The sequence below is a fragment of the Garra rufa genome, chromosome 13, assembly GCF_049309525.1.
Source record: "Garra rufa chromosome 13, GarRuf1.0, whole genome shotgun sequence".
Taxonomy (NCBI): Eukaryota; Metazoa; Chordata; class Actinopteri; order Cypriniformes; family Cyprinidae; genus Garra; species Garra rufa.
This window is the reverse complement of record NC_133373.1, coordinates 44,857,895-44,877,038: the sequence shown is the minus strand read 5'-3', so window position 1 is coordinate 44,877,038 and position 19,144 is coordinate 44,857,895. Positions and strand designations below refer to the sequence as shown.

At 34.3% G+C, this 19,144-nt stretch overlaps 1 protein-coding gene across 3 annotated transcripts in view; it reads right to left on the bottom strand.

Annotated features, from left to right (window-relative positions):
• The window catches only part of phactr1 (phosphatase and actin regulator 1), a 37,355-nt gene that overhangs the window by 12,039 nt on the left and 6,172 nt on the right, over positions 1–19,144 (bottom strand). Inside the window, exons 1-6 of one of the 3 annotated variants that reach the window (XM_073816971.1) lie at positions 13,912–14,527; positions 7,335–7,499; positions 7,165–7,245; positions 5,008–5,112; positions 3,664–3,870; positions 1,241–1,475 (exon numbers count right to left, since the gene is read on the bottom strand). In XM_073816971.1, the coding sequence (XP_073673072.1) occupies positions 1,241–1,475; positions 3,664–3,870; positions 5,008–5,112; positions 7,165–7,245; positions 7,335–7,499; positions 13,912–14,239 (1,121 nt within the window). In that variant the 5' untranslated portion in view covers positions 14,240–14,527. Of the gene's footprint in view, positions 1–1,240; positions 1,476–3,663; positions 3,871–5,007; positions 5,113–7,164; positions 7,246–7,334; positions 7,500–13,911; positions 14,528–19,144 lie in introns of those variants that run through there. The other 2 variants (XM_073816972.1, XM_073816973.1) reach the window with 2 other exon arrangements.

Below are 19,144 nucleotides of genomic sequence, written 5' to 3'. Positions count from 1 at the left end.
CTCCATTTGTGGACATTCTCATTTGTAAAAACAGCTAAAAAACATAATACAAATGCAAAAATATTTCTGTAAGAATTTGGTTATATGATTTTGTATTTAAATCTTATAATTAGTTCTATAAAATAATTAAATAAAATGTATAATGAAGAGAAGTTTGGAAAGTAATAGAATTTGAACCAAAAAATTGAGTGAACATTTCAAAAGTGTACAATGTTATTGAACTAAACTGAATCAACATTGAACTGAATTGAGCTGAATAAAAACACCATTGTCTTCTGTAGAGCTGCTTTACAGCTAAAATTGTCTAATAATTGATTACTTTTACAACAATAATACTGTGACTTGATTAAACAATAGACAGTATAGAATACATATAATAATAATTTAATAGCATGTCCCCATTTAGACACAGTTGAGGTCAAAACTTTACATCCCCCTTTAAGAATCTGCAAAATGTTAATTATTTAACCAAAATAAGAGGGGTCATATAAAATGCATGCTGTTGTTTATTTAGTACTGACCTGAATAAGATATTTCACATAAAATCTTTGAATTTAAAGATCAAAATTCTGTGAAACATGTGTCTTCTGTAGCCTCTGAAGAGCAGTACTAAATGAAAAAATATGATATTTAGGCAACATAAGAAAAATGTACACATCTTCATTCTGTTCAAAAGTTTTCACCCCCAGCTCTTAATGTATTGTTTTTCCTTCTGAAGCATCATTGAGTGTTTGAACCTTCTGTAATAGTTGCATATGAGTCCCTCAGTTGTCCTCAGTGTGAAAAGATGGATCTCAAAATCAAACAGTCATTGTTGGAAAGGGTTCAAATGCACAAAAATGCTGTAATACCAAAGAATTTGTTGGACCTAAAGGACTTTTCTGAAGAACAGCAGGCAGTTTAACTGTTCGGGACAAACAAGGATCTCATGAACAACTATCACTAAACAAAACAAAAAAACAGCTGTGGAACATTCAGGTAACAACGCAGTAAGAATCAATGGGATGCAAACTTTTGAACAGGGTCATTTTTTAATAAATTGAACTATTGTTTTCTCTTGTGGACTATATGTAAACATCTTTTATGTGAAATATCTTACTCAGGTCAGTACTAACTAAACAATAACATGCATTTTGTATGATCCCTCTTATTTTGGTCAAATAACTAAACATTTAGCAAATTCTGAAGAGGTGATGTAAACTTTTGACCTCAACTGTAGCTAGTAAATGTGTGTCCTCACCTCTCGAGTCTCTGCATGGTGAACGCGAGTGTTTTATTGAGCTCCTCTATGATGCGGCTGGGCGGGTGCAGTGACAGCGGCAGTGTGGCGTACTGCTGCGGGTGCGTGTGAGCGAGCGCGTGTGCGTGCGCATGCGAGCCCTGGGACGGCAGGCATTTGAGGGAAAACGAAGGCGCCGGCTCACATATCATCACTTTCTTTGGAGGGAGAGGCGGCGACAGTCGAGCCAGCGTCTCTGAAGAGAAGAAGACACAGAGTTTGAAGGAATAGTTCACCCAAAAACGAAAATTTGATGAGCATCCAAGATGACGGTGACTTTGTTTCTTCAGTAGAACACAAACAAAGATTTTTAACTCAAACCGTTGCAGTCTGTCAATCATACAATGGCAGTCAATGGGCACCAAATTTTGAAGAGTAAAAAAACGTACACAGACAAAACCAAATTAAACCCTGCGGCTCGTGACGATACACTGAGGTCTTAAAGAGGTCATCGGATGCCCATTTTCCACAAGTTTATATGATTCTTTAGGGTCTTAATGAAAAGTCTGTAATATACTTTGGTTAAAAATTCTCACTAGTAGTGTAAAAAACCACCCTTTTACCTTGTCAAAATCAGCTCTGCAAAATATCAACTCATTTTATTGCATGGGCCCTTTAAATGCAAATGAGCTCTGCTCGCCCCGCCCCTCTCTGATGTGGGATTATGAGCTGTAATGTTTACTTTAGCCGCATTTAGCTGTGTTTAACAACAAAACTTGCCAACAAGCACATTATCAAGAAAGGCCGTTTGCAAAGATGCATAAAAAATCCTAATACTTACTTCCGCTGTGGGTGAAGCTGCATCAGGAATGATTCACACGAATAGACGCATATGTGACCCTGGACCACAAAACCAGTCTTAAGTCGCTGGGGTATGTTTGTAGCAATAGCCAAAAATACATTGCATGGGTCAAAATTTTGGATTTTTCTTTTATGCCGAAAATCATTAGGAAATTAAGTAAAGATCATGTTCCATGAAGATTTTTTGTAAAATTCCTACTATAAATATATCAAAATGTAATTTTTGATTAGTAATATGCATTGTTAAGAACCTAATTTGGACAACTTTAAAGGTGATTTTCTCAGTATTTTGACTTTTTTGCACCCTCAGATTCCTGATTTTCAAATAGATGTATCTCAGTCAAATATTGTCCTATCCTAACAAACCATATACCAGTAGAAAGCTTATCTATTGAGCTTTCATATGATGTATATATCTCAGTTTTGTCAAATTTAACCTTATGACTGGTTTTGTGGTCCAGGGTCACATATGTACTTCAGGATCGGCGCTTTCCTTTTCAAAAACGAAAGTAACGTTATTCCTCTGCGTCTTCAGCGGCTCAGATGTCGGGAGTAAATAACGACTGCTATGTTCATTATTACATCCAACAACAGAACACCTCAATCACTCAATCTGAGACATTCTTGTCTTCCCCTGCACCTGAGTCACACAATGGCGATCGGAGTCGGACTGTTTCAGCTCGGTGAAGCCCCTCTCATGTCAATCAACTATCGTGGGAGGGGCCTCTGTCTGTGTGCCGTCACACCCACAAGAAGCTGAGAATGAGCTGATTTTAAAAAGGGGATATTACTTTTAAAGATTAAAAAATCCACCCAGTGTATGGTGGTTGTGTACACAAACTGCCAACACACATTAATGTTCAAACAACATGTAAAAGTGAATTTTGCATCCGATGACCCCTTTAAGACACATAACGATCGGTCTGCGCACAAACTGAACAGTATTTATATCATTATTTACCTCTGGTCCACCGGAACATTCAGCTGTATGGAGCGTGTTCACAACAGCAAGCGTGTGAAGCGTCAATGTGCTCTGGCAATGTAGTGGGTGGAAAATCACTAAAAGTCATCTTTTAGTTTTTAATCGCTTGCCAGAATCAGGATAAGCACAAGTAATTACCACTTTGAGAGGCCAATAAGCACTATGTAAACAATGAGTGACGCAACAACAGATTGCTTCCAGGCTGGGTAAGCGCACTCAGAACAGTAGAATGTTGAGATGGCTCAGAGGTACATAATGATATAAAGACTGTTACATTTTTTGCACAGACCGATAGTTTTGTGTCTTAAGACCTCAGTGTATCGTCAACAAGCCGCAGGGTTTAATTTGGTTTTGTCTGTGTATGTTTTTTTACTCTTCAAAATTTGGTGCCCATTGACTGCCATTGTATGATTGATAGACTGCAACGGTTTGAGTTAAAAATCGTCGTTTGTGTTCTACTGAAGAAACAAAGTCACCTACATCTCGGATGCCCTGGGGGTAAGCAAATAAACATCACATTTTCATTTTTGGGTGAACTATCCCTTTAATTTTTCACGATGGTTTTCGTGAGAGACAGACGAAGAGCGCAGTTGTGTGTCACCTGTGAGATGGTTGGGTATTCTGCTGTATGGCTTCGGCGGTAAGGCAGGAGGCTGTTTCAGTGACGACGGCCTCATGTGACTGATCTCAGCGCTGTCGATAGGCAACGGCACGGGCTTCACAGAGGGCGGGGCTTGAGATGGCTTTGAGACGAGATCCGAGAGACACGACACAGTTTCTCCAGACGACTGGACCTCTGAGAACGACACTAGAGCAGACAAGAGACAACGTTAGGATTTCAAAAGTTTAGAAACATGGATTTTATGAGTAGCATTTTTAATAACTGAGCATCAAATCTTCTTAATATATTTCTTACATTAATATTATTTGCAATGTTATAAAAGCCTTTACATTTTCAAATCAATGCTGTTCTTTTGAACTTTCTATTCATCTATGAATCCTGAAAAAAATAAAATGAATGACAGTTTCCACTGAAATACTGTTTTCAACATTGATAATGATCAGAAATGTTTCTTGAGCAGCAAATCAGTGTATTAGAATGATTTCTGAAGGAAAGACTGGAGTAATGATGCTGAAAATACAGCTTTGATGCTGAAAATACAGCACTGCAATAAATTACATTTTAACAGATATTCACATAGAAATTTTCGTAAGCATTTATTTTTTTATTATTTTTTATTTATATTCGTCATCCTTTCCTATCAAAATGCTTGCTACAGCCAAACTTTTAACAAAAAATTGTTATTGCATTTATTTGATGAACAATACAGTAAAATGTCTGATATTACTAGAATTTAAAATAACTGTTTTCTATGTAAATATATTGTAAAATGTAATTTATTCCTGTGATCAAAACTGATTTTTCAGCATCATTACCCCAGTCTTCAGTGTCACATGGTCCTTCAGAAATTATTCAAATATGCTGATTTGTTGCTCAAGAAACACGTATGATTATTAGCAATGTTGAAAACAATTAATGCTTTTGTGGAAACCGCCATACATTTTATTTTTCTGGATTCTTTGATGAATAGGAAGTTCAAAAGAACAGCATTTACTTGAAATAGAAATCTTTTGTAACATTATAAATGTAACTTTTGATCAGTTTAATGCATCCTTGCTAAATAAAAGTATTCCTTTATGTCCTTATATCTCAGCAAAAACATCTCTCGTTAAAATATAACCACCCTCATTTGCATATCAACACCTATTCAGAATTTAGTAACTTGATCCCAATAAACATCAGGGTGAAATGTCTTAAAGGTACAGTAACAGAAAAAGCTGTACGTAGAAAGGTGAAAGATGATCATTAGAGACTAAACTATGGCTGCTTTTGGTGACATTGTAAGTCAAACTGTAAAATATAAGATTATGAACAGTAACAAACCTGTCGCTGTGACGCTGGTATCTGCAGACTCTGATACTGGACTGAGGACTGTCTGTCTGTCCAGGTCACTCACACACACATGGCCGCTGTCAACGTTGATCTCCTCTACTGACACACAGATCAAGATGTTTTATACTCACTTATTTCATTTAGCATTTGACACTGACTTTTTCTTACATAAACTAGAGAGGTATGGTAAACTACCAGTCAAAAGTTTTTAAACAGTAAGATTTTTAATGTCTTTTAAAGAAGAATCTTCTGCTCACCAAGCCTGCATTTATTTGATCCAAAGTACAGCAAAAGCTGTAAAATTTTGAGATATTTTTTGAAACTGTTTTCTATTTGAATGTGTTTTAAAATGTAATTTATTCCTGTGCTTTCAAAGCTGAATTTTAAGCATCATTACTCCAGTCACATGATCCTTCAGAAATTATTCTAATATTCTGATTTGCTGCTCAAAAAAACATTTTTTATTATTATTATGTTAAAAACAGCTGAGTATATTTTTTTTAGGTTTTTAGATTAACAGAAAACATTAGAAATGTCCTTATCATTACTGTTGATTAATTTAAAGCATCCTTGCTATAAAAAAAAAAAAAAGTATTAATTTCTATAATGTCTTTCCCACCCAATGTGCATAATATTTCAGATAAATGCTGATGTTTGGATTGTTCTATTCATGAAAGAATCCTGAAAAAATACACTCAACTGTTTTAAATATTGATAATAATAATAATAATAATAATAATAAATGTTTCTTGAACAGCAAATCAGCATATTAGAAAGATTTCTGAAAATGCTGAAATGTTATATTTGATCACAGGAATAAATTACACTTAAAAATATATTCAAATATAAAGCAGTTATTTTAAATAGTAAAAATATTTTACAATATTACTGCTTTTGCTGTACTTTGGATCAAATAGATGCAGGCTTGGTGAGCAAAAGAGACTCAGGTAAAATTTAAAATTGGCAACGTAAGAAAGAGTAGCCTATATGAAAATATGCTGGAAACCGCAAGTGCACCAAAGTCTCAAAACACATCAGAGCAAAATTGGCAAAGACCATAGAGATGCTAAATAAATCAAGACATATTTGGGATGATAAACTAATGAATATTTTGTACAATACACTTATACTACCGTATTTGAGTTACTGTGTGGAAATCTGCGGAAACACCTACAAAACTATCTTGCATTTGATATGAAAATTACAAAAGAGAGCTATCCAAATCATCAATAACGCTGATATTTGGAACTGACAAATTCGTAAATTTTCAAAGTCACATACTTATCATTTATTTGGTTAAATTTAAGACGTGTTCAAAGCAAAAAAAAAATCTACTTCCAGGAAATTTACAAAACATGTTCATGGAAAGGCGAGGTGAGTATAACTTGAGAGAAATTCAATATAAGAACAACTCTAAAAAATATATAAGCATCTCTATTTGTGGGGTGAGATTGTGGAATGGTTTGCAGCAGGTGTTAAAACGTAAAAATATTAAATTGCATTAAAAAAAAATGTATACATTGTATAAAAACAACTTATTAAAGGATATGTGACCCTGGACCACAAAACCAGTCATAAGGTTAAATTTGACAAAACTGAGATTTATACATCATATGAAAGCTCAATAAATAAGCTTTCTATTGATGTATGGTTTGTTAGGATAGGACAATATTTGACTGAGATACATCTATTTGGAAATCAGAAATCTGAGGATGCAAATAAATCAAAAAGACTGAGAAAATCACCTTTAAAGTTGTCCAAATTAGGTTCTTAACAATGCATATTACTAATCAAAAATTACATTTTGATATGTTTACAGTAGGAATTTTACAAAAAATCTTCATGGAAAATGAACTTTACTTAATTTCTTAATGATTTTTGCCATAAAAGAAAAATCAATAATTTTGACCCATGCAATGTATTTTTGGCTATTGCTACAAATATACCCCAGCGACTTAAGACTGGTTTTGTGGTCCAGGGTCACATATGTGGACGAACAGAGGTGATTGTGAATGGGTTATAATGCTTACTTTTTCTACTTTTTTGTTTGAAATAAAAATAAAAAGAGAAACAATGAAAGAATTTCCAGTAAAGCACATTCAGTTCCCGTCTGCTTGAACGGACAAAGACCAAAACCTCTTGTTCTACCTTTCTCATACACCTCCTTCAGCACGCCTCTCTTGATGAGCTCTTCTCTGCTCTGACGCGTCGACATCTTCCTCTCCAGCACTGCCAATCAACAACGAAACGGCTTAGAAATGAAAACGGCGCATGCACAGCCATGCATATGCAGGTGGTTTGTTGTGCATGTGACGTACCTGCAGACGTCTGTTTGAACTTGTCGCTCTTTTTCTTTCTCCATTTCCACGGTTTGAAGAGTCGTCCCAGACTGGCCAGTTTGCTGCGTCTGCGGATCGGTGGCGTGTGCGTCCCGGGAACCAGCGAATCGGAGCGCATCGCCGCCAGACGCTCGGCACCCTCTGCTGAACGCACAAGAACAGACATGAGACATCTGTAATTCTGTAAAGCCAGACATATGACAAAATAGTCTGTAAAATCTCATTTTTAGAAATGGAAGAGTTCATTGACCCTTTAGGCAAAATCTAAAACAAAAAGTTTGCATATGTGTTCTTACGATTTGATACATCAGGCTTTTATGGCTCATATAATAGATTTAGTGAAAAAATGGAAGAAAAAAATGTATTTAGAGACTCAAACTGAGAAAAAGACACAATTTGGTGCAGATGCTAATATTTATATGGACAAAAAGTAATGAAATTCAACAAGATCTTCATAACAGTATAGCAGATACTTACATAAAAACATAAAATGATGTAAATATCAGTCTTAGTAAGATGAGATTGAAATGATCCAAACATATAATGCAATGCAATCCAATGACAATATAATGAACAAATAAACACTCCTCAAAAGATGTGAGATGTTTTGGACGCTTGGGAAGATCATTCCTCCACTGAGGAACAGTGAAAGTAAAGCTTCTGGAAAGAAATGTTCTGCAAAAGATCCTAATGATCAGATTTGAGACTCACTGATTTTTCTACAAAATGATTCACGGAGAATCAAGTGAAGCCAAGCTGCTTCAGTTCATCTGGAAATATTACTACAGTTATTCTGACGATTTGACAGCAAAAAACATGTGAAGCACCATCTGAAGGTGGATGTTTGTACAATTGGACTGCAAGAGCTTTTACCTGCTAAAAAACCTCTAAACTATTAATCAGACGACAGAAGGCATGGAGTAGATTGTGTGCAACAGCAAAGTTTATCATTTAGAGACCTTGGAAATGTGTGACCCTGGACCACAAAACCAGTCATAAGGTTAAATTTGACAAAACTGAGATTTATACATCATATGAAAGCTCAACAAATAAGCTTCTATTGATGTATGGTTTGTTAGGATAGGGCAATATTTGGCCGAGATACATCTATTTGAAATCAGAAATCTGAGGATGCAAAAAAATCAAAAAGACTGAGAAAATCACATTTAAAGTTGTCCAAATTAGGTATTTAACAATGCATATTACATATCAAAAATTACATTTTGATAGGTTTACAGTAGGAATTTTACAAAAAATCTTCATGGAACATGAACTTTACTTAATTTCCTAATGATTTTTGGCATAAAAGAAAAATCTAAAATTTTGACCCATGCAATGTATTTTTGGCTATTGCTACAAATATACCCCAGCGACTTAAGACTGGTTTTGTGGTCCAGGGTCACATATAGCTTTAGAGCCATATATATATTTTATTTTAAGAGAAAAACTCAATATCCGAATATTTATATAATATATGAAAGGGAAGGGACAAGGACAAGTAATGATGACAACTTTTACTCCTGGGTGAATTATTCCTTTAACAAACTAGTAAATCCAACCGAAAATGTAAAGATTTCCATTAGCTGCAATAAGTGCTGCATTTAAAAGTCAAGGTCTTAAATGAAACCGAACGGTCATAAACAAAGTAAATGAGCCAAAAGAATTTGAATGGTTTTGAAATAAAATAAAAAAAACAAGCATTAAAAATGTCACGGCAGAGACCACATTCCTTTAGGATCAAGTAATTGGAAAAACTAACGCAACTAATTTAATAATCTTTAGGAGAAATTACTAAAACAGAATTTCCATTTTGTCTCAGATCACACGTTTTCAGACCGTTTTAATGACATTTTCCATTTGGTAACTCGCATAAAATAGTGCAAGATGTCTTTTAACATTCACTCTCTTAGATTAAGGGAATTCAGAAGGGGGAAGATGACTGTCACATGAATAAAGTGTACATTTCTAATCCCATCTTCTCACCCCAGGAGAATAATCTTCAGACGCACTTCCCATCAGCAGAGCTTTCCGCTCACATCTGCGCACTAACAATCCACTATTCATTCCACTGAGTGACTAATATGGTCCCTTACTGACTATTAAGTGTGGAAAAAGTGCTCACTATGAGTCCAAATGATGTATTACATCTGAGTCAGCTAGAATTATATTCCAGACACTCGTTTTTACATTTATTGATTGACAACGATGGCAAGAAGATTAAAGGAAAAGCTACGCGAAAAGGATAATTTGCTGAAATGTGCTCACTCTCAGAGTTTGTTTCTTCATCAGATTTAGAGAAATGTAACATTACATCACTAGCTCACCAATGGATCCTTTGTAGTGAATGGGTGCCGTCAGAATTAGAGTCCAAACAGCTGATAAAAAAAAAATCCACACCACTCCAGTCCAATAGTTAACATCCTGAGAAACAAAAGCTGTTTGTTACTAAGAAACAAATCCATCATTAAGACTTTTCATCATTAAGAGTCCATAATACATAATAACACCTTTTCCAGTGAAAATTCATCAAGTCTGACTCAGGAGAGAAATCTGCACAGGTCAAGCACAGCTTACAAGCCAAAACAGTTTTAAACAAATATGCGGCTGGATTTTGATGTTAGAGAAAACAGGAGATGGACGTTTTCACTGGAGGAAGCCTTATTATGAATTACGGACTCATATTTTAGTTGAAGACATCTTAATGATGGATTTGTTTCTTACAAACATGCAGCTTTTGTCTTCTCAAGATGTTAATTGATGGACTGGAGTGGTGTGGATTACTTGTAAATCACTGTGATGTTTTTATCAGCTGTTTGGACTCTCATTCTGACGGCACCCATTCACATCCATTGGTGAGCAAGTGATGGAATGCTACATTTCTCCAAATCTGATGAACAAACAAACTCATCTACATCTTGGATGACCTGAGGGTGAGTACATTATCAGAAAATTTCTTTTTTAGGTAAATTATTCCTTCAAATCAATGCATAAATACATTAAATATTGTGTTTAGAAACATACTGTAGTAGCGAATGCCATACAACTCAACACAACTTTATAAAACTTGAAAGAGAAGTTCACTTCCAGAACAAACATTTAATGATAATGTACTCACCCCCTTGTCATCCAAGATGTAGATGAGTTCGTTTCCTCATCAGATTTAGAGAAATGTAGCATTACTGTCTCACCAGTGGATCCTCTGCCGTGAATGGGTGCCGTCAGAATGAGAGTTCAAACAGCTGATAAAAACATCACAATGATTCACAAGTAATCCACACCACTCCAGTCCATCAGTTAACATCTTGAGAAGACAAAAGCTGTTTGTTTCTAATAAACATATCCATCATTAAGACTTTTTTTTTTATTAAAATCCGAGTCCATAATACATGACACTTTTTCTAATGAAAAAGTCATCTAGTCTGAATCAGGAAAGAAATCTGCACAGATCAAGCACAGTTTACAAGCCAAAACAGCTCTAAACAAATGTGCCGCTGGCTTTTGATGTGAGAGACAACAGGAGATGGACTTTTTCACTGGAGGAAGCGTCATTATAGATTACGGACTCATATTTTAGTTAAAAACATCTTAATGATGGATTTGTTTCAGCTTTTGTCTTCTCAAGAGGTTAACTGATGGACTGGAGTGGTATGGATTACTTGTAAATCACTGCGATGTTTTTATCAGCTGTTTGGACTCTCATTCTGACGGCACCCATTCACATCCATTGGTGAGCAAGTGATGGAATGCTACACTTCTCCAAATCTGATGAAGAAACAAACTCATCTACATCTTGGATGACCTGAGGGTGAGTACATTTTCAGCAAATTTCATTTTTGGGTGAATTATTCCTTCAAATCAATGCAAAAAGATATTAAATATTGCGTTTAGAAACATACTGTATAGCGAATGCCATACAACTCAACACAACTTTCAGAAGTTCACTTCCAGAACAAAAATGTACAGATAATGTGCTCACCATCTTGTCATCCAAGATGTTCATGTACTTTCTTTCTTCAGTTGTGAAGAAACTATGTTTTTTGGGGAAAACATTTCAGGATTTCTCTCCATATAGTGGACTTCTATGGTGCCCCGAGTTTGAACTTCCAAAATGCACTTTCAATGCAGCTTCAAAGGGCTCTAAACGATCCCAGCAGAGGAAGAAGGGTCTTAGCGAGTGAAACGATTGGTTATTTTATTTTATTATTATTCCAATTTATATACATTATATACGTTTTAACATCAAGCGCTCTTTTTGTCTTGCTCTGCTTGAACTCTGTTTTTTCTGGTTCAAGACAGTTAGGGTATGTCGAAAAATTCCCATCATATTTTGCAAAGTGAACATGCAAAGAAGATCAAACACCTTTAACAAAAAAGATAAAACAGCAATTTTGAAGTTGAGGGAGAAAATACGACAGGAGTTTTTCGACATACCCTAACTGTCTTTAACCTGAAAAAAAAAAACTGTTTAGGCAGAGCAAGACAAGACGAGCGTTTGAGGTTAAAAAGTATATAAATTGTACCTTTCTTTTTTAAAATAACCGATTGTTTCGCTAGATAAGACCCTTCTTCCTCGGCTGGGATCGTTTAGAGCTCTTTGAATCTGCATTTAAACTGCATTTTGGAAGTCCAAACTCGGGGCACCATAGAAGTCCACTATATGGAGAAAAATCCTAAAATGTTTTCTTCAAAAAACAATTTCTTTGTGATTGAAGAAAGACAGACATGAACATCTTGGATGACAAGGGAGTACATTATCTGTACATTTTTGTTCTGGAAGTGAACTTCTCCTTTAAATAAAAAAGCTAAATGTAACGACTATAGAATGACTTTAACTGTATCTGTCTGGTCTGAACAGCACAACAGCTGCTCTGACTTCACTGGAAAACCTCCTCTGGGAAAACTAGAAGCTTTCTGGATCCATTCGCCACCCGAATGTCAGTGGCCGTGGTGTAAAAATAGGCTGGTGCATTAAAACAGGTCAGCAGGTAAAGGAAAGAATGAAGCCTGTTTTTCCAGAAGGGCTTTTCTGCTGAAGGAGGCTGAACGTTCACTTCAGTTCTACATCTGACCGATGAATGTAGGTCATCGGGTAAAACTAACAACCGTGATGCAGAATGCATGAATATCACACAAAAATACAATAAAATATGGATTAAGGAAAAGTTCAATGGCAACATATTAACTTGCCAGCATGTTGGATCACACTTGACATTACAGGGTTCATGACATAACAACTTAGCAATATAGTGAGCAAAACTTATATAAATCACAGCAAATAAATATAGCAAAAAACATAAAATACACATTTGTTAATTATAAATATTAAAATACTTAATATATTTATATATAATTGTTTAATGCATATCATATTCATTTTTTATTTAAATTATTTAAAATTATTAAATTAAAATTAATAATTATTTTATTTTACTTTATTGTTATATATATAACATTAATATTTATTTTATATAATCCATAACATCCTGTTGTTCATTGTAAATCATATTTTCTACCTACAAAAAAAATTTTAATTGTAAAAATACATGTATTATACATGCATTTACTTCCAAAACCCATACAGCACTTTACAGTAATCTTAGCTGTTACAATCCATTATAATTGTTCACTGTATATGGCCAGGTATTTAACAGATATTTAACATGTGAATATGACACCAAGGTAACGCAGTATCTACATTGGCTTGTTATCAGATTAGTGCAATAAAAAGTGCAATAAATGACAAAACAAAAGCTAAATATTAATTATAAACATAAATGTTTAAGATTAGCTATATAACATTTTCAGCTATTACTGGAAATATTGCAAGTTTAAAAAACTATATATTGCATAATAAATTTTATTTGGATGTTATATTTACATATGTTACATAAATACTTTATATTTTGAAAAAACAATATATTTTATATTTCCAAAACCCATACAGTATTTTACAGTTAACGTAGATGTTAAATCTACTATAATTTTACCTGTATTTACAATTTTCACAATATTTTTTATTTTTTTTTACAGTGAATATGATACCAAGAAAACGTTACGGTATCTACATTGGCTTGTTAACATATTATTGCAATAAAAAGTGCAAGAAATAAAAAACAAAAATCTAAATAATAATTATAAACATAAATGCCGATGATAAGCTGTAACATTCAGCTTGTACAGATTAGAGCAATAAAAAATACAATAAATGAAAATTAAAAATCTAAATATTAATAATAAACATAAATGTTCATGATTAGCTATGAAATTTTCAGCTATTACTGGAAATATTGCAAGTTAAAAAAATAAATACATTGCACAATACATTTTATTTGGACGTTATATTTACACATTTTATGTTAATATGTTATATTTTGGAAAGTAAACAATATATTTGATATTTTTAACCAGTAGCATGGACACTGTAATGTCAGGTGTTAACTATTTAAGGATTAAATAGGCCAAAATGAACAAGAACGAAAAAATATCTATATTATCCTCGGGCACCGGTCCGGAAGGGCCCGTTATGCGCGGCGGCATACTCATCGCTATCACTCACCGTCCCGGATGTCATTCCCGCGGCTGCAGTTACTGCAGATGTGCTTGATATGACCGGAGATCACAAACGGCGTGTTGTTGTTACCGGGGGCGGTGGGCTGCCGCAGTTTGACCAGGTTAAAGGCTCTCCGTTTGCGCGGTTTCTCCGCGGACGACGACGATGATAACGATGAAGAGGATGACGCGTCCTCCCGTAACCGAGATGTGATCCAGGTCCCATGCGCTCCCGGGAATGCGGGACCCGCCATGGGCGCAGAGGCGACGACGGACCCGTGTCTATCTGTCACACCCCGGGATGGTGCGGATATTGAACGGATAAGCGCGTTCATGAGCCTCACCGATCATCCCGAGCCGCGCGAACCGGTTTTATATCACCGTGCTGTGCGCGAGACCACCGACGCCACGCGCAAAACGTTTGGCCCACCTGAGTATAACCGTGTGTACATATACATACACACATAAACACACACACACACACACACACCCGCTGATCGGTCTTTTCTTTAAAATATCTCGTTTTCAAACCCCCCGTTAGCGGTAATTCTTAAGCAACGGTCGCGCAAAATTGAAGTGATTGGCGCAGATTTGTTTATCAATAGCGGACGGATGCGCCTCTCGGTAGCATCTCTTCAAATTCATCAACGTGACGCAATGCCGTGAAGTCCACGTAAAAATACGCGGACCGGAATCGACCGTTAACGGGAGCAAATCCGCCGATCTTACTACTGTGAGAGCTTGTCTCATGAATATTAATAACATATCGTGACGTTCGGCCCGCAGGCCCATCCGATTGGAAGCTGCGCTACAATGCTGAAGGCTTGGCTCATTAATATTAACGACGTAAGATTGCAAGCCGCTGTTTTACGCTTATAAATATTAATGACGCAGTGTGACGTTTGGTCAATTTAAACAGGCTTTAATATCTACGGCTTTATTTTATTATTGTTTTTAAGACATTTATTTACGTTTTATCTTCTCCAAAACAGATTTTTGGTTATCTAGTATTGTGAGCACTAAGCCTTCACCGTAGTATTATTTTCGCTGGCCACACAGTCCAGATCCAGACCGGATCTACCGAGAAACCCCGCCTACGTCACCGTATTTCGAATGGTGTCGCACCGCTAGAGGCTGCGGTTACTGAAACCTGGACTATAATAAAAATAAAACGGTAACCATTTTTCCAAAGACCGCATGTGTCCAAACCTATTGGGAAATGCTGCTCTAATATCTGTAGCACATAGAATATTGTGGAGATTTGACATATATCCGTCTATATTTTTATAAATTCCTGCTATAAATAGCATGTATATATTTAATAGACAGGTTATGTTATTTTTTGACAGATTATTTAATTATTATTATTTAATATTAATATTAAATATTAATATTTAAGTTTTTTTCTTCAGAATACACACAAAAATGGCCAACAAATATACAGTGGCAAGCATATGTCATATTTTGAAACATATTTTATATTTTTGAAATATATTTAAACGTATATTTTAATTCAAGAAAATACATTTACAAGTGTCATATTTGAAGAAAAAAATATATATGTTGTATATAATATGTTTTCTCGCTTCTGAAATTAATTTTGAAATAGATTTTTGTTCATGAAATTTAAACATTTATAAATTTTTTATAAAAAAAAAGCTAAATAGAATAGATTTTTATATTTGTATATTTTCAGTTTGCAAGTTTGATTAGTTTTGTTGTGTGCTTTTAAAAATACATTTCTATTTAACTATTCTGTTTAACATTTTATATTTATTTCTGTTTTAGTTTTAAGTTTCTTAAATGTAGGTTTTTCATCTAATATTTGATTTTATTTCAGCTTTACAGCAAAAACAATTGTAATAGTTATAGTTAACAATAACACTGGTCAACAAAAATATGTTGTGTATAATATGTGTGAACACAACACATTTGAAAATAAAAGGTAAAAAAAAAATGTATTTTACAGATTTAAAAATACAAATACATTACATTATACAATATGTAATAAAACGACACATTATTAAATCACTAAAAATGTAGTTCTCTCACTCCTGAAATTAATTTTAAAATAGATTTTGGTTTATAAAATTGGAAACAATATTTCAGTTTTTTTAAAAAATGTTTTTCATTGAGATTTACTGTTGACAACACATATTTAGCATTTATTTAAAAAATATTATATATATATATATATATATATATATATATATATATATATATATATATAATTTTTTTTTATTTTTTGTGCCATATGAGAATAAAATAAGCAGAATGCCTTAAACACTCCTAATAAAGAAAGATATTTGTGTTTAAATGCACAGCATGACTCATGTTCACTTGAATCATTTAAAATCTGCGCAGTTGTTTGATCACTTCTGTTTTACAATCTTTTAATTTTGCGGTTGCTCAACTCAACTGGCCACAGAACAGCCGTTGCTCTGAGGAACATGTGCAAATAAAATATTATCCAGGATAAACTGAACTGTGACTCATATGCTGGAACCAATATTCCTTCTCATGTTTTCTATCCTAAAATCTCCAGCAGATGGCAATCTCTGGCACTAATTCTGTGTTTGTTAGAATTACCCCTCCCATGACTAATTGTGCCCAATTGGAGTATGTGTGACTTTAATCAGAATTGAAAATGTGTCTTGTGTGTGTTTGCGTGCCTTTCTCTTGCATCAGTGTTTCACAATGCATGCATTTAATGTATGGAAAAGCAATGATGATTGTAAAATGATCTTGTGTACTATGTGACTTTTCCAAACAAATGATAATTATATAAAATAAGTTAAAATAAAAAATAAATGACGTTAAATAGTGTAAAATAAAACCATATTTTTACATCTGGTAGGAATATGCCAAAAAATAGACAATTCAATTTTATAATGATATATAACCTTTTCTGGGTTAAAATGCAACTTACATATCAGGGATTCTACAGATATGAACAAGTGAAATTCAAGACTTTTTAATGCCACCTTAAATTAAATGTAAGACCTAAACCTGTAATGGAAATACACATACAGTATATATAATATTTAATGTGTTTAATGTAAAAAGAAAACTAAATTTCAAAACTAAAATGGCATTAATATTTATTCCAACTATATCCAGTGAACTTTCCATATCAGCAGACAATATTACACACAAAAATATTTTCATCAGTGTTCATACTTAAATCAGCATATTTTTATTTACCTTTATAAAGGCCTATTTTTTAAAAACGTTTTAAATGTATGCACCTTTTATTTCAAATTATTAAAATTTAACAATACATTCTATAGGGCTGTTACCAGGCAGAATAAAGCATTTACACTGCAAAATTACAAGTGTGATAAAAAAAAAATATATAAATAATGATATAAGATTAATGTTTTAAATACATTTTTTAAAAACAGTCATTAGGTCCGACTGACTGGAGAAATTTTAAAGGTAATGTGACCAAAAATATCTGAATTAAAGACGCTTTAAGACTTTTTAAGGCCTTTTATTAGGAAAACGGACCTTAAATGTTATATGTTTACCCAATTACATAATATATGTGATCCTGGACAAAACTTCAATTAAGCTGTAATCACGAAATGGTTACAAATGAATGCTAATTTGACTAAATGACAGTATTTAATGCCCAAAGTGAATAGTGTTTGGGATGATCTGAATAGTCGTACAGCAGAACCAGTGTTTTGAAACTCATCCTTTAGCTACAGAATTTAGCTTGACGCATAGACAAATAGTTTAATCCATGATGTTATGCAACTGTTTCCCTGTATTGCACACACACACACACACACACACACACACACACACACACACACACACACACACACAGATATGGGGACAAGGCTGCAGGCGATGTGTGTGTGTGTGTGTGTGTGTGTGTGTGTGTGTGTGTGTGTGTGTGAGTATCAGATGAGTGTGTGTTGTGTCTGGTCTCAGTGAAATACTCTCACAGCATATTGATCCATCAGATCATTCAACCACAAGAACAGCACAGCAAAACATACTAACACTTCAGTAGGGCTGTTGTATTAACTGGAAGTAAAAACAATAAAGCGGAAAAAATAAATATTAGAAAAACATTAACTTAGGAAACTAAAACTTACTAAACGTAAAACTGAAATAAAAATAAAGCTAAATAGATTTTTATTTCAATATATTTTCAGTTTAATTTAAATGCAAGTTTGATTTAGTTTATCCAGAGATTCTCACAAGTCTCAAGTCTCTTTATTATATTAAGTCTCTGGTTATAATAAGTACAGGCTAAAAAAATTTAGGAGCACCCAATTTCTTTTTAGTAATGCGCCGATCTTGATTCTTCATAGCCGGGTCTGATTGACGATGTTTTACAAGCAAATGGGCTGATTCTGAAAGCCACTTTTTTATACATTTTTTAGGCCTTAAGCAAGGGACAAGAATGAATGAAAACATGAGTACATGAACAAGATGATTGTTTTCTCTATTATAGGTACAGCCACTTAAATTAGAGGCAGCCACTGCATTTTTAAACAATCTACTGTATAAATGACAAAAAAATAAATGACACAGCTCTTTCTCAGTCGTTTTGACAAATGCAGCCATAATTAAAGTAGGCTACTCTTTTAATATTCAAAATGCAAATAGAGAATTTTTCAAGCATGATATAGAGCTATAGACAACTACACAACTTATTATAAGCTCACATACTAATAATTTCCTAGATATTTTATGTAGCCTAATTTGCGCACATCGGGGAGTCGCTCTCTAAACGTGGGATATTAAAATTGATTTTGAATGCGCGTTTTCGTTTTCGGCCGGTTCCTAGTTCAGCGGAGCGCAGTGTCAGTGACGGAGTGATTGACGGCTAAAATCTCAAATCTGCATTTAAGGTAATAATGTAAAGATTAAGTATAAATAGTTATGTAATGTTGGAGAAAATGGCGAAACTGTCACTGTATCATCTGACAGCAGTCTGTGCAGTAGTTAGGCTAGCGAAAGTTTTGAAACCAAGTCGCACCACAACAATTTCTCGCACAAATGCTTCCAAATATAATTTGAGGTCACGCAGATTAATTTTTGGGAGCATATGCGCCCAAAATAGTCGCAATTTTGAGCCCTGCTGAGCTAAACATGTTTAACGTTACTGACCTATCAGGATGCGTTTTCAGATGCCTGATAAAATTAGATGTGGTTGAGCCTGAATCTTTTATCCTCATATCACATATTTTGCATTAAGCACTTCTTCTGTTTGGGCCGTC